Source organism: Melanostigma gelatinosum, assembly GCF_949748355.1.
Source record: "Melanostigma gelatinosum genome assembly, chromosome: 2".
NCBI lineage: Eukaryota > Metazoa > Chordata > Actinopteri > Perciformes > Zoarcidae > Melanostigma > Melanostigma gelatinosum.
Window position 1 is genome coordinate 9,811,229 of NC_136635.1, and position 16,512 is coordinate 9,827,740.

Genomic DNA, 16,512 nt, shown 5'->3' on the forward strand with positions numbered 1-16,512 from the left:
TTTTGTAGTTTTTTATACTTTTTCATCCGTTATGGCAACAATGTACTCAGTGAAGCAATTGCTGAGAATTGGAAACGAGACAGACATCATCACATCAAAGTCAACAGGAAAAATAAAACATGAACAGTGAGACGTGCTGTAAACAAACACCGGTAAGATGGATTATCTAAACCACCTTATGTGATGGTGAATTGTAAGTAAGCAGTACATACGGTAAGTACAGTAGGTGAAATCCAGGTAACTGTGATGGATTCACTCAACCAACTGTTGGAGTAATCATTGAGCTGTTTGTCTTAGTTTCCTCTTTCAAATAAGTTTGAATAACCTGTGGATCTGTTTACTGTCTGTTTTATCCTCTGACTGGTTCCTGTTCTTGCCCCGTCTGACTTTATTGTTTCTTTCTCTCTGATATCCCAGTCATCAATACAAGAGAGAGAGAGAGAGAGAGAGAGAGGTAGCAGAGAGCAGTATGCATCATTAGCTCAGCTAATGCAGCTCTCAAGACCAACTCCACACAAACTGCCGTCTCTGTCTCTTTGTCTTTCACTCTCTCTGCTGGTTCTCACACACTTAATTCTTTCTCAGTCAGTCTCTACCTCTACTCGCTGTCTTTCTGTGTGTCTCTCTCAGGGCCTGCTCAGTCATGCTCTGTTGCCTCTGTACTCTATAACGTCTTTGTAGCGGTTGTGAAGAGTGGTGGGAGTGTGGTGTTTTATACCTGGTGCTAAATTAATCACCAAAAAAAAGTCCACAAAGCAAAAAACAAACCACTCAACTCACAAGGCAACAAAAGCTTTTCGTCCGTATCTCAAATGAATTGTCAGATATCAAAACTTTGACTTTATGCGTTTATGTTTCCATCGTTGTGCTGAGTGCTGTTACAGTAGTTTTCTAATAGAAGTGCGTCAGCTAATATGTGACTGACAGACTTTATGAGAGGCAGGTGCAAGTGCTTATGTTACTTGTTAGTGTATGTGTGCATGCACACGTCTGTAGCTGTTTGTGTGAGAGCTTCTGAAGAGAGACCCCCTTTACGTCCTATTGTAGCTCTGGAATTTCAATATTGCGACGTGTTATCTGATCTTTACCCTCGGGGGGGTTTGTCTGCGTGTGTACGAGGGTACAATTGCGTGTTTTTGGATAATTGAAGATTCTGTGGCCATTGTTCAAGTTCAAGTGACTTCATTTTTGTGTCTGTGATGGTTAGTAATTTACGGAAGGCCCAGGGCTTCTTATTGTACTTTAGGACTCAAATCTGAGACATTTAATCTCAGCCTGGGCGAGACAGACTAAAGCGCATACAACAGTTCTTCCCCTGGTTCTTTCAAAAGCAAGCAACGCCTTTTCTTTTTTAAGAGTCCTCGTCCTCATGGAGTTGTCTGAAGGAGATGCGTGTTAAAATGCTTTCTGAATCGTGATTTATTCTGTAATTGTTTGTTTGTAACAGACTTTATGCTTGTTTTTGGTGCTGCATAAAGATCACCCTGTTAACCTCAGCGGTTTGTGTTTACGCTGCAGCTGTTGTGTTTCATGGTTTCCTCAGTCGAGTTTTATCTTTGAGAAAAATGAAACCATGACTTCGGGGTGAACTACTGTATACCTTTCATTTAAATATACTGTACAGTGTACACGATACTGCTACTGAAATGTTCTCTCTGTTTATGTTTCAAACGTAATAGTTCTTACCTCTTAATCTACACAACTGCTGTAAACTCCTGCCCTCTGGTGGGAGATACTGAATAGTTCAAGACCGCGGTTGCTTTACATCCCAACTGCAGTTCAGCTGCTGAAACAGCTGGGCTTTTCCAGTATTACCCGCTCTTCCATCATTCAAACTGACTGACGAGGCTAAAACCACTTGTCACTGCTGGATACTTTAGTCATGTGCAAGCAGTTCCAGTGGCATCCTAAGCATTTCACATTTCTTTACAGTGTTACTGTTGAGGAATCATGTGTCCTGCATTTCAATTCTTAAATGTAACAATAAATATGTTCTCTTCCTCTCGCTCTCGTACATTTCAGGCTGTATTTATGTATGCATTATGTGTTTAATATTTATGTTCTCTTTAGGTGGAGCAGACCAGCCGACCAGCCATGGTTTTGTTCCTGGTTAAATATCTGATGATGTTGGTGGTGGGGATCCCCTCTGTGTTCTGGGTGGGCAGCAAGAAGACCTGTTTTGAATGGGCCAGCTTCCTGCATGGACGCAGACGCAAAGAGTAAGAAGAGCGACAAACACACACACACACACACACACACACACTACTTAATTCCCCACCTTCCTCTTGTCTCCCATTCTTAAACATTTCACCCCCGCCCTCCCTCACCCTCCTCTCCGCAGTAGTGGGGTGAACGAGTCTCGCCAGGTGCTGCAGGAGCAGCCAGACTTTGCCCAATCCCTGCTGCGTGAACCCAACACCCCCATCGTTAGGAAGTCCAGAGGAACATCCACCCAGGTAGGACTGCAAACACGGCAGTGATGTAGTCGTATCAAGTCATCATTGTAATACTAGTTGTAGAAGCAACAGGAAAACACAAAACCAAACTTGTGTGAATCCTGCATGTCTGCCGAAATACTATGCTTTGACATTTTAAAAGATATTTTTATGACGAACTATACTAAGACATTTTTAACAACACAATGTCATGTCTTTGACTTGCTTTACATTTTCATGTCAGACTATAATATGACCATTTTATGACTTTGTTTATGACATTTTCATTAATAAATGCTCTAATAAGATGTTTTTTATAACATTCATCACATATTATACGATGAAGGTTTAGTATATTTTCACTACTTGTTTCATGAAGTTCTTATGTTTTATGACACATATTTATGAAACATTTTATCATGCTATACTAACACATCTTTATTACATACTATACCATGGATTCGTATGACTTTTGTGACAGTCATGACTATACTTTGACGTTACTTTTTTTTCATTTCTATGACATACTACTCTATGATATGCTTCTATGACAAACTATCCTATGACTTATGACATACTGTGCCAACTTTTTCACGAGACACTAAATCATTTTTAAGAATTCTTTTATGATATCATATACTTTGACAATTTTTACGACGTTTTAATGAAATACTATACTGACATTTTTTGACATATTATGACAATTCTTTATTGATGACTTTAAATTGCCTGTAGGTGTAAATGTGAGCTGGGATCGGCTCCAGCCTCTCTACGACCCTGAATCCAATTAACAGGATAACGAGTCGAAAATATGTTTTATCCATGTTCTTTTTTTCGACATACTCTGACATTGTTTTGACATGTTTTATTATAAGACTTTATTTGTGACTTTTTATGACTTTTTTCGATATACTATGATATTTTATCACATTTTCCTGGCATATTCTGCTGTGACTTTTCAAACACACAATAACCCACTTATATGTGCAAACAATGGATGTCATGGTATAAAAACAAGTCGTAGAATCTTATGTTTTTTTTTTTTTTAATGTTGTACAGTATGCTGTAAAAGTTGGCCGTAAAATTGTCATATGCCATAGCATAGTATGCCATTAAATAGTTACAAAATGTCAGTCTTGTATGTCGTAAAACAAAGTGTCACAGCATAGTAGTTCATAAAAATGTAATCAAAATATAGTATCCTGTAAAGATGTGCCATAAACAAATTACAGTACGTCATAAAAAATGTCTAGTATGTAAAACAAATCTGATTAAAAAATGTCAGTGTAGTATGCCGTGTCATAAGAAACATAGAATAGTAAGTGTACGAAAATATCAAAGTATAGTATGTCATAAAACGTCACAGTATGTAGTAATCATAAAATAGGTCAAAGAGACAGTAGTGTCACAAAATGAAACATTTTTTATGCCTAAAAACAAATCATAAATAAATCTCTGTCCCAGAGTGTGATGCCAGTAGTTACTATATCTGTCTGACCTGTCGTCCTCCTTTAGGGCACATCTACCCACGCCTCTTCCACCCACTTGGCTGTCATAGACGACCTTGATGAACCAATCAGAACCCACCACGCCAACCCCACGTCCACCAGGAGTAAGGCCAGCAGTGTCCACAGCAAGGCCAGCTACCACGGCAGCCTGCGCCGCATTCGTGACGACAGGTAGAGCAAAAACAATCCATTGACTTCCTCTTTGTCTGTCAAAAGTTGTGAATTAGATGAAACGAAGACTTTCTCCACCTTGCCTCTCCTTTCTCAGGAGTGATTCGATGGCGTATCGAGGCACAGCGGAACGCAGCTTCCATGGCAGCATGCCACGTCTCGACCACCCGCTCTCCACTCACAGCAGCCTCCATCACTTAGACGGCTCAAGGCACGGCAGCCAGCGAAACATAGCCGAGGCCCCAACAACCCTCATCACCCACGGAACAACAGGATGCGACAGCCAAGCTGCTGGGAACGAAGGCACCAGTGCCTGAGAGGATGTTGTCGACGCCTTTGTAAAGGAAGATGTGCCCTCTGCTGATACACACCTGTCTGTTTAGTGTCAACGTGGTTTCTTCTATGAAGGTGGAGGACGTACCAGTGAGTCCTGTGGTGGTGATTGTGGGCGTTATTTCCTTAATGATCATTTGTTAGCAGTGTGGCTAACACATTTCAGTCAGTGAACTCACCCAGATTCAGGTAATAGGTTCACTGAAAAACTGAAAGTTTGTTTACGAATTTTTTTAAATTTACACGGTAAATGACTCCTGAATGCTCGACTCAAGCAGGCTGAGCCAACAAGAATACGTCCATCTCCTCAGACGTTTGGTGACATTATTCAGGTATCAATCATTCCGGTTGTGACTGGATTGAGCTAGCCCTGGACAGGAAACACTGAACAACTACCGGTAGTCATCATACTTCATGGACAAGAACACTTATGTTGGTGTTATTTCCAAAATCATGACCGTTCAACATCTTGCAGGACTTACATGAATATCATTAAATGTGTGAACACTGCCGAGTATTGCTTTTGTAACAATCTTAACTGATTTGCCCAATTTCTGTTTGCTCTCGACTGCAGCTCGTAACAATGTTCATCTTTGTGTGAAATCGTGGACCTCTGTGGTTTAGTGAATATTTTTATACTGTGAAAATTGTCTGTCTGCTGCTGAAAGCTTCATTGTGTGTGTGAGAGAGAGAATTCGTGAAAAATGGAGACACAAGTGGTAATATATGTTTTGAAACTTCAATTCTCCCCTCCAGTGGTGAAGAGAGACGGTATGATGGAGGGAGCGGAGTTATTTGTATAACACAGAATGGAAAGTTGTTTCAGACGCTGATATGAAACGGACATGATCGGGTGAAATGAGCTGGAATAATGTGTGTGCAGTTAGACACACACTTAAATTTATTTCAGCTCAAACAGCTTTTTGGCCTCCCAAAAACATGAAAGCACTGCCCTTTCTGCATCGAGGCGTTCGCTTTACAGCTGGAGAAGGCAGCTCACGTGTTCGGTCACTTGTCAGCCAGCCAATCTGTCATAGAATCAAAAAGATAAACGGAATTAGAGTACCGATAAGAGTTAGCTGATCAGGTACACATGCATCACTCCAATCAAGCCTCCTGGCTGTACAGACTGGAGTGCACTTTCAAAATGAAAGTGCTTCTATTCTGAAATCTGTCACACACACAAGGCTGAAAGGTTGGTAAGTGCTTTTTTTTTTTTTATGTAATTTTCACCACTGTACTTGATACCGAAACTGCTACTGTACATGCTCTTTGCTGGTTTGCTTGTTCAAACATAGAAGTCAGACTTACCCAAAGAGGTGCAGACTACAGGCAGTGAACTGTAGAAAGAGATGTTTGCAAATTGCTACATTCTCTGACCTTTTACATGTAAGTAAACGTCACAGGAAGTGCACTGTACATTGCAAATGTTTTTCTATAGTTTGTGTTTTGTTCCCTAAAGACCCAATTGACCTACCTCACCTGTAACCTCAGCCTTCTCTGTCCCTGCACACACGTATCAGTTAAGTAAAAAACGATGGTGCTTATTTCTGAACAATCTCAACTTCTGTCAAATGTAACACATGGGTTCTGCCTTCTCACACATATTTGCAGCTCGCTCTCTGTCCTCTTCAGTTTAAATGTACCTAGCTCACTCTCTGGCCTTTCACCGCTGCCTCTCTTCTGTCTGATTGTATGTGTCCCGTCTACACCTTTTAAGTTTCTCATGACCAACCCCCTCATATCTGTTGTATATAGATGCTCTTTCCTATCTGATGACTAATCTGCCTCTCCTCCTGCAAATGTGCCCACGCTCATCTTTTTTTTTTGGACCTACAGCAACTGTCTGTACTCTTGCAATTCGGGACTGCTTACGAACATTAACCGTTGTGCTTTGAACATTACAGTGTGAGATGATGTGTTAAACACCGTCATTGAACTCAAGAGGACATCGCTCCTTTTCAGCTATTAAATATCTCATTCTTGTTCGTTTACCTGAGTCTGTGATCATTAATATTAGTCCCGCACAGTGAGGCATGAGGAAGAAGAGCTTTCCTTGCTCCTTGATTTCTGATGCCATGCAGTCGCTTGAAAATATGACATATCAATTACGGTAAAAAAAATATGATATTGTGATTTTTGAAACTTGAGTTGTATTTGCCATTTAATTTATTTGCAGTTTGGGACTGTAATGACGTCTTACATGCAGTCTAATAAACATTTTATAGACTTCAGAGCTTTTGTTATTCTGGTAATACTAAACTTGTGTATTTATTCTTGCTGACCACACCTGATGGTGTAGTGGTGAAGGCTTCTGAACACCACCTCCTTTACTGCTCCTTCAGTAAAAAAAGAACTTGAATTGTGTCAAATGTGACTCTTCTTTCTTTTCCTTGATTACTTAATGTAACTAGTCTTAATCTGTAAACTTACATGAAGTATCTCTTATGGCTCTTGGAAATTTCGGTGAAACGGTCAAGACCAGATTCCCGATCGTTCTCGTTTCCGGCGGACGATGGCGGCTACATCTTGTTTGAGTGTGGAGACGCTCTGCTCCAGCTGTTCGGAGAAGTCCCGCAGCAGACGACTCTGCTCGTCCACAAACAGTCTGAGCCCCAGCAGGTCGGACTCATCCTGCAGACAACAGGAACACACGACTTCAAAACTAGTTAACCATACATATGTTGTCATACGCATTACTCGAGTCTAGGGCGTAATATTAGCAGCTCACTCCTAATTCTACTGGGTACTTTTCCAGATAGCTACCAAAAATATAGAAATAGAAAAAATGAATTACTTGGAATGATTGTAAATAATATAATGCTGATTTCAAACATAGAAAACTTCTAATTGACTCTTGTAAAATTACCATTTTTTAAATTCCCTGTTTTATCACATTTCGAACATACCAAGCTTAAAGGAAAATCTTTCATTTCAGCAACTTAAGAAGAAAAAGTATTTAAATCCCCACCAGTTACTCTGGGGTGCTCACTGTAATCTTACTAAAACTTCTTCAATTTGTGTGCCTGATTGTGCATTGGTCTCTATAGATCTGTGTTGATTTACTGCTATCAAAGGTTTAAATCAGGTTATCAAAGGCCTTATTGTTGTAGTGCTCACTATTACTAATGCTGCAGACAGACATGGATACGTACGCTGGGCCTGTGTCTGCGCAGACGCTGCAGCTGACCCTTGACTGAGGTCATGCTGTGGTAGAAAACTTTGAGAGCACGAGCAAACTCTGCATCACAGCTGGGACGCACCGACCGACCACGCACACTCTCCTCACCTAACAGAGGAAGACATTTTTACATTTTATGAAGAGTAATATTGTGCCATGTAAAAATGTTTAAATCATGTCTGTTAATTACTCTAAAAGATTAGTAGACTATAGATGTGACGTAAACTGTGTTCTCAATTCATTTAACAGCACATTAATCCCAAGCTTGGTGTGTGTGATGTATGTTTCTCTTACCATTCCTCGCTGCGTTGAGTTGTTCTCTCAGACTTTGATTTTCTTTTCTCAGTGAAGCATTAACACTCTTCAGTTCCTCCAAGTCCTGTTGAAGAGCTCTCACTGAACAGCTGCGCTCTGTGGAGTCTACAAACTGCAACAACATAGATTTATATAATCCCAGTTGTTGAAATGTTTGCCTCATGTCTTGTTCTTTGAATACAAAACGACACCATTCTGCTGACTTACAATGCATCTTACAGTAAGGTAGATGCATCATGTGTTAGGTTGCACACGTATCGCTTTCATCGTTTTGAATATTTGTTCGTGTCTCACCCAGCTTTAAAAACACGTCAAAGTAAAAACATCGTTCCTGACACAGGAATACGGACTCAACATCAAACTCACTGCGGTGTCTGTTGGGCCTGCCTCCTCGATGATGAAGATGCCCTCTGTGGTCATCCTCACTCCCTCCAGAGATGATATCAGGTCAGTACAACCCTCTGGAAGAGATGACAACACCCATCAGCAGCTTTAGTGATACCTCTGACTGTTGTATTTGGTCTATTGTACACATATAGTAACACAGTAATAACAGGAAATGTTTCTAACTAGGGTGTGAGATGAACATCGATGTGGAAAGGGAAATAATTCAATTTCATCCCTTCATTCTAACGCTGCATGTCTGAGGGAGGCATTAAGGATTGCTTTCATTTTGCGCTGCTGCTGTGAAATAAGGCATTCATAACTGTGTACTTTATACTTCTATATAACATATTTGTTGTACATGCACCTGTTGTATTAAATATTTACTTAAATGAAAAATATGGAGAGTCTTGCCCAACCATCCATGTATCTCTTCATCCTCACCTTGAAGGCCCCAGAGCTCCAGCACCACAGCGCTGCTCTGCAGGTAGTCTAACAGACGTTGGGAGGTGTGGAGGGAGGCGAAATGAACCCTGTGATCCAACAGAGGATTGACGTTGTGCCACACAGCCGGAGAGTAGAGAGGCTGGCTGCAGTTAAATAACCTGAAACTGAGATAGAGGCAAAAGCAAAGAGCAGTGTCTCACTTCTGGCTGTATTAAATCCAGAGGACATTTATATTTCCTGTTCCTATCATCACACTTCCCTTTCAATCCTTGCGCCATTGAAAACGGCACATGTCCAACCGAATGTACCTGGATATTCAAGTACCATTCACAAATTCTCTGTATCCTTCCTGTAATTCAAACTCTCTTCAGTGCCTTCCATGCCTCTACATGTAGCCCCATATGGCTCACCCAATTTGGACCCCTCTGTTGCGGGCCTCTCTGATCCAACGGAGGCCACAACACTGTTCCAGGACCAGCTGGAAGTCCAGTCGACGACCCAGTAACTCAGACGGGTCAATCAGAATGTCATCCTCACCCATCGGGCTGGAAGGTGAGAAAGATTATTTGCTAATATATCTCAATGTCTTTATTATGATTATACACTGTGTGTGTGTGTGTGTGCGTCATACAGTCCAGTGGAGGTGCAGGGGACCAGCTGTGCTTGTAGAATGGCCTCCTCTGTGCCCTCTGACCCCAGGACCTACCGACAGAGATCATCAACCAAATATGACTCTGTGCTGCCCTATAAGACCATCTGACAACACTGACAGATGTGTGTTATGTATGCAGTGTACCTCAAGTTGCTCTTCCAGGGGGATGCGGAAGGCCAAAGACTGAAGCCAGAGGTGCGCAGTACCCAGAAGCACAGGCTCCACAGGATCCCAGAAAGGGTCTTTATCTCTGGGTACCGCAGCTGTAGACAGCCCCTCTACTCTCTGACAGCAAGAACCAAAGACAGATGAAACACAGAGTTATTGCTCTAAAATGAAAAACTATCAATGATAAAGCTAGCTAACATTGACTGTGCGGACGAGTCAGGATACCATTTTATCAAGCTGCAATCCTTTTCAACATTAAAGCACTGTCAGATAAATCTCTCCACTGCCCCTTTCACTTATTTTACTCTATTAACATATTACTGGATTTCAGCCAGAAATGCTTAAAATATAAACACATAAAACACTTCTGGAAAAACCCATGTGCAGCTACGTACATGGCAACGGCCTTTTTTGCCAATTTTACGAAGACGTTTTTGTTTGCAGTTTACTGATTTGTAAATAGTCACGTGAACGTTCTCTGTATTGAATTACATTGTCTCCGCTCTTCTCAACCTGTTGCTGCTGGTAGGCTTCTTCCATCAGGAATTTACGGTTAACAAACTTGGCCTTGGACCACATCCATACCTAAGGAGGGAGTGAGAAAATAGTTCAGACAAAGAAACAAAAATTCATGACCTGATTCTCAAACCTCGATTGAAATTGGAATTACAAAAGAGCTCATGAACTAGTGTACGTGACAGAAAGAAACAATACAGAAAGAGAAATACACAAACCTGTTTTCTTCCCAAAGAGGTGACTCTGACAACAATCTCTTTCTGCAGATCGTGGCCTTTTGAATCAGACAATGCCAGATTCTTGATCTCCAACTTAAACTGCACCCCCTACAAGCATGGCAGATGATAAAGAGTAGGCGTGTATTAATTGTTAATACATAACAGTGACCACGTGAGACCATGAAAACAAAAAATATACATATTTTTTGATTTACAAACATAACTGCCTCCAGTAAGAAGTTATTAACCAACCAGAATCAGTGCCTTAAAAACATGCTGCATCTGTTTGTGTTACCTTGTTGAGTTCCTGGCTCATCTGGTTGGCCTCAGCCACCATGGGCATCAGTTTAATGTAGTCGTAGAAGACGGCCAGCAGACTGGGGTCTGTTTGACTGGACTCGGCACTTGACTCGCCTTAACACAGATACATAAATAATATCCAAAAAGTTCCCTTTCAAAAGATAAACCTCCACTACTTCCAGCTATTGATGCTCCTGCTTACCCAGGTGGATGCCCTCAGCAGCTGCCAGTTCAGACTGGAAGTAGTCGTAGTCATAGCGGCTCCAGTCATCGCCGCCCCTCTCAGAGGGATAACCGACGAACAGATATGTACAGTTGGAGCCGAGAATGAGACGGTCCTAGAGGGAGACAGAAAAAGAGACATTGTTATAACATACATACCATAGTATATTGTATACAATACTATGACATATGTATGACATTTTTACACTACACAATGGTATTTTATATAATATTTTTGACACACTACACTCGGCCCTTTTGTTTTACACTTTTATGACATACTATACTATGAGGTTTTGTAATGACATGCTATCCTATACTATGTGTTTGATACATTTATGAAATACTACACTCTGACTTTCTTTATGACATTTTTTACAACAGAAGAGAGACAAAAGTTCTGTATGCGTGTGTGTGTGTATGCATGTCACATAGTCATATCATAAAGTGTGTGTATGTGCTGACACCCACCAGGTGCTGCAGCTCAGTTTCAGTCTGGAAAACAGCGTTGCCATTGATGATGACCTTAGATCCTGCCAGTGGGGTCAGTGTTACCCGGCGCTGTTCATTCCTGAACACAGCATGACGCTCCTGGATCCTGACACACAAAAACCCACTTACATGTGCAAACATAGATGTGTGTGTGGGAACATAAAGTTGCAAAAAAGACACCAGTGTACATATTAATTCATTAAATTGCTTCTACCAGCAAGGTAGAAAAACAGATCACTAATCTATACCACCATTCACTTCCACTATTAGACATCATGTGTGGACTGTTGAGTGTCTCAAAGCTCACTTTGCTTGCGCTGGGTTTGTGATGTTCAGCTGATGTTATCTTGACGATATGTAAACTCACCCTAAGCCCTTGATGGAGATGGATCTTGGGGAAGAGTCACACAGGCCGATGTCCCAAACACCTGGAACACTAAACAGTATTAATGAGTGGTAATAAACACGCTAATAACTGTATGACAAGGTGACGTTTGACATTCAAGTCTCTAGCCTACTGTGGCATTCTCCATTCTCAATACCTCTCCACAAGGTGCACTGAACTAGAGAGTGAGACATGTATCACAATATAAAGAGGGAGGCAGTTACCCTCCTGAATGAAAAGCTTGACCACTCCCGACAGCTGAGTGTCCTCGTTGATGTTCAGGATGTAGGGATGCATCTGCATCATCCTCCTCTCCTGAGGGTGAGGGAGAGGGACAGCTTCAAAATATTCCCTGAGTACATGTACAAAGATGTATTGACACACAATACCTTCGCCGAGTGCATTTACATTCTGTGCTCATGCGTTTTCCGCAGCTCATCGGAAACTACGAAAGTGCATGAGATTGTGTATTTGAATGGTTGTGTGTGTGTGTCTGTGTGCGCACCTGTGTGATATTAGCATACTGTTGCTCCCAGTCCTTCAGCGCCTCCTGCAGGTGTTGTTCCCACAGAGTCTGAATGGCTCTGATCTGGAGCTCATTATGGGTCAGCAGCTGACGAAGCTCCTCTGAACCCACACACACACACGTTTACCTTGGACCGCAGAGTTCTACTCTACTCTATTCCATCCTACTCTACTCTATTCTGAAAGTGAGTCTTACTGGTCTCGTCGTTGGCTCTGCGTCCCTCCTGGCCCAGCCGGCTCAGTCGTTGCAGCAGTCTGGCGTTCTCGGCTTTGAGCTCTTTAACCAGACGCTCAGTGGGGCTCTCGTTCACCACCGCTCGATTCTGGATACGCTTTGCCCTAAAGCGGCGAGGGAGGTAAGGAGTGAGGTGTGTGGGTGGGGTGCGGGTGGAACAGAGGGAAAGAGCGAAAGGCCAAATGGTTTGTTGTACCTCTCAGCATAGCGCAGGGTTGAGAGAGACTCTTCATAGCAGATATCAGCAGGGCTCAGCGTGGCAATCTTGGAAATTGATTGATGATAGAAATAACTACATTACTTCACAGAATACATCAGCGTATGAAAGCATTATTTTTTTTAGAAAGTTCCTGTTACCATAACAGTGCGACTGTTGCCTCCCAGGGCAGACTGCAGCAGCTTGGTGAGAACCGAGTCTCTGTAAGGTATGTGGACGACCTTCTTCCCCACCGCCACATCAGCGAGGGAGCTGGAGGACAGAAGAGGATGTGAAAGATACTGAACGATCAAACTGAATGGAAACTAAAGTCAACTGAACACCAGGCCAACCTGATAACATTGCCCAGGGTGGTGAGGCTCAGGTTGATGGCCGTGCCCTCTTTCAGTCTGTCAGCCTCCGACCCTGAGGACCGCTGACGCTCACTGCCAGCCAAGTCCACCAAGTTGATGTTGGACTGCTTTGTGATGCTCTCTTTAGAAAAGATCTGACAGGAAGTCACAGAGACGTCATGAACAAATGCTCGAAGAAACCTGAGGAGAGTTTTCTGACATATTTTAAGATACAGACACAAGCATCATAACTTACTTTGAAAAAATAATGTGAGTTTTAACAGCGGTTATACTGGGACGAACAAATCCAAATCTTGGAGAATGTGTGTTGTAGTAGGGCTGAAATTGGAGCCACTTACCTGTTTGAGCTGGAGGATAATGAGCATGTGCGAGCGACTACTATTGGCGTTCATGTTAGTGGCAGCAGTGGTTCGGGTCCTGGTCCCCTGTTCCATCAACTGCTCCACCTACATTTTAACATTCACACTTTAACATGTTTCTAAATACCAAACACTGACAGAGCGCACTGAAGTAAACATGAAATATGCCTAAGTATCCCCTGTAGCTCTTAATTATTTTCCTAACAGCTCTTATATCAGAATTCTATGATTACAAAACAGGCAGGACACAGCTCATAGAGCTGAATGAAAAGCGAGGACAGTTATCTATCCAGCTCCAGAGGTTGTTCTCTCTGTATATATATACTCTCCATCCACCCCGCTACCTGCGCTGCACTGTCACACGGGACTGTTCGAAGACCCTCCACATAGAAGCCTCTTTGCTGCTCCTCTCTGACTCGGAGTCCCCCTGGAGTACGAGACGCCCGGGACAGCAGGTCAACCACCTGGACAGAGAAATATGCAGAGATAAGAGAGGGAGCATCATCTATCAAGAGAGTGACTTTTAAATGAATGTAATATCCAGAGAAAGAAGAGTTACACACAAAAGCAAAACCAATCAGAAGAGAAAAAGAAAGATGACTGTAGCAGCTTTTCCCTAAAGTTACAGGACAAATCCACGGTCTCACATCACCGCCATACTCCGATCTCTCCACTGGCTCCCTGTAGCATTTAGGATCCACTCACTCTCACTTACAGAGCACTTCACGGTCAGACTCCTACATATGTGGCTGAACTACTTCACCCTTATTCCCCTGCCCGTGCTCTCAGGTCAAACATGTTCAACTATCTGTCTGTCCCACACACTCGCCTTAAGACCCGTGGTGACCGAGCTTTTGAGGCGGTAGCACCAAGGTTGTGGAATGCTCTGCCTGCACCCCTACGTCTTGCTGTTTCTGTGAACTCATTCAAAAATCAGCTCAAGACACACCTGTGTAGACTGGCGTTTGGGTAACAACTCGTGTCCTAGGCCTGCGTTTAAAAATTCAGTTTTTTGTGCATTCTTACTGGAAATGATTGGCTCTTATATGGTCACAGTGTGTTTGTAATTCAGCTCCTGTTAAGCACTTTGTGACTACTGTCTGTGAAAACTTTCGCTTTATCAATAAATCTTACTTACCTGCTCATTATAGATCTCCAACATACTGAAAAATACCTGTGCAGACATCAAGAACAAAAACATTCAGAATTTTCACAACCAAAAACACCTCCCATACATGACACTGAGTGCTGCGAAACAGCCACATACACTCTTTACCTGACACTGTCTGGTATCCTGGTTCTCTCTAACGGCCTGAAACAGTCGGTCACAGAGTTTAGGAACCAGGCCTTTGTTGGGCCCATAGCCCACCATGGAATAACTCTTCCCTGAGCCCGTCTGCCCATAGGCCAACAGTGTTGCGTTGTAACCCTGAAGACATCATTTCAGGACTTTTACTATTAGAACAGATCTAAATTGGATAGACAGCAGATGCCTAAAATAGATTTGGGCAACTAGCACAGAACAAAATCTGCTTGGGTGCAAACATACATGAAAGTCCAGTTGAATGTATGATTGTTACCTGCAGTGCATTCTCCAGTATTCCCTCTCCCAGGTCCTGGAACACACTATTCTGGGGATAGATGACATTTTATGAGCTTGTAAGCCAGTATTGTTTTGCTCAATCTAGGTCTGTTGTGTCTTCATTTTCTGCTTGTTGCACAGGGTCCATGATTGTAATGAATGTACCAACTATTTGCCTGTTCTACCAGGATGCCTTGGAGCTGACCTGGTCGGCGTATCGTCCCCCGGGTTCTTCAGGCAGGTAGAGGCCGCCGCGGTCTTGTGCGAAGCTGCTGTGGGACCAGTAGGCGTAGTCGAAACAGAAAATACGACGACTCTGGGATTCACGCGGGTCCTGGATGGTGATAGAGCTCGACACCATGGAGACAATACATCGGCTGCCTGCGTCCCTCTCTCTCTGAATGGAGGGTGAGAAATAGAGAACAAGGTGGTTGAGGGGGTTACATTTGGATTTTAATGAAAACTGATGGTTAATTCCTCTTTATAAGCACAAAGACAATTAAGGGACAAACTACTATGTAATAACAATTTAGTGTCGGAATAAAATAGTTTAAATTGAATATTTGCTGTGTCACTAGATCTATTGTTTCTCATCTGAGCTCCATAATATCCTCCCTCAGACATTTGTATTTTTAGTTGTTTCACAGACTTTACTCGATTTTTATTTACCTGTACCATAAAAATGTCCCCTTGCGGGATTAATAAAGTATCTAACTATCCGACAGGCCTCTTAGTTAAACTCACATTGCAATACAAACTCATTGGGAAAACATCAGGGAAATAAAGAGAAATTGTGCGAAAATAATTAACCGTTGACAGCTTTTAAAAGTGAAATTGTAAATATACTCGACTGCCCACTGACCTTGTTGAACGGTCGGACTCTGACGGCCACTTTGACGCAGTCCTTGCTGTGCATGTCTGAGGCTTTAGCCCTCATGGTGCAGCAGGCAGGTACCAGCACAGTAGACCAGCACACAGAGTGATCAGCTCCCTCACACAGAGACACTCCACTGTGTCACATTACACGTGGGCATGGACTCAATCAGGTCAGTGTGACAGGGACGGTGTTGCCCATATAAGCCTGTCAGGAAATGCCTCGACGTTTTACTGAAAACATGGAAAACGTAGTTTACTTGCTGAAAGGTGGATGTGATTCTGAACACTTGTCTAAACTAAAACAGTGTGTAGTAGACACTGCTACGAGCTAAAATAAAATATTAACTAGCAGGACTAGTAATTCATTTTTTAATAAAAGAAATAAAGATCAGTATTTAATATGGGACAAGACATTCTTAATTTGTTATTACTCCCAACCCTGGTGTTTTGTAAGTGAAGGGGAGTTGCGGCGATAAGGGTGGTTTCACTTTCACCTTCTCTACCACGATGAATTATAGAAGGGAGACGGCTCAATTTCATCCAGGGAGGTGACACACGTTTACAGCTACATGTATGTCAACATTTCAGTGACGGATACATTCCTGATATTACCCATAACCTGACATCTAAGATGGAGT

At 42.4% G+C, this 16,512-nt stretch overlaps 2 protein-coding genes across 2 annotated transcripts in view; one reads left to right on the plus strand and one right to left on the minus strand.

Annotated features, from left to right (window-relative positions):
- fzd3b (frizzled class receptor 3b) overlaps nt 1-6,709 on the plus strand; it is a 28,023-nt gene extending 21,314 nt beyond the window's left edge. The window contains exons 8-11 of the mRNA XM_079281531.1: nt 2,071-2,219; nt 2,342-2,456; nt 3,951-4,114; nt 4,212-6,709. Coding sequence (XP_079137657.1) covers nt 2,071-2,219; nt 2,342-2,456; nt 3,951-4,114; nt 4,212-4,431 — 648 coding nt within the window. The 3' untranslated portion in view covers nt 4,432-6,709. The remainder of the gene's footprint in view (nt 1-2,070; nt 2,220-2,341; nt 2,457-3,950; nt 4,115-4,211) is intronic.
- A 213-nt stretch (nt 6,710-6,922) lies between these two features.
- kif28 (kinesin family member 28) lies at nt 6,923-16,032 on the minus strand (the record flags this gene model as incomplete). Its single annotated transcript, XM_079283118.1, is given in 28 exon segments — nt 6,923-7,081; nt 7,603-7,736; nt 7,923-8,055; nt 8,310-8,404; nt 8,772-8,938; nt 9,185-9,319; nt 9,406-9,476; nt 9,571-9,711; nt 10,087-10,179; nt 10,329-10,436; nt 10,624-10,742; nt 10,831-10,966; nt 11,322-11,448; nt 11,710-11,770; nt 11,952-12,042; nt 12,233-12,354; nt 12,449-12,591; nt 12,684-12,751; nt 12,845-12,956; nt 13,037-13,191; nt 13,396-13,503; nt 13,761-13,880; nt 14,555-14,590; nt 14,693-14,845; nt 14,997-15,047; nt 15,204-15,395; nt 15,861-15,999; nt 16,001-16,032. Coding segments are annotated over 28 exon segments (3,201 nt in total).
- Between the last annotated feature and the right edge of the window lie 480 nt (nt 16,033-16,512).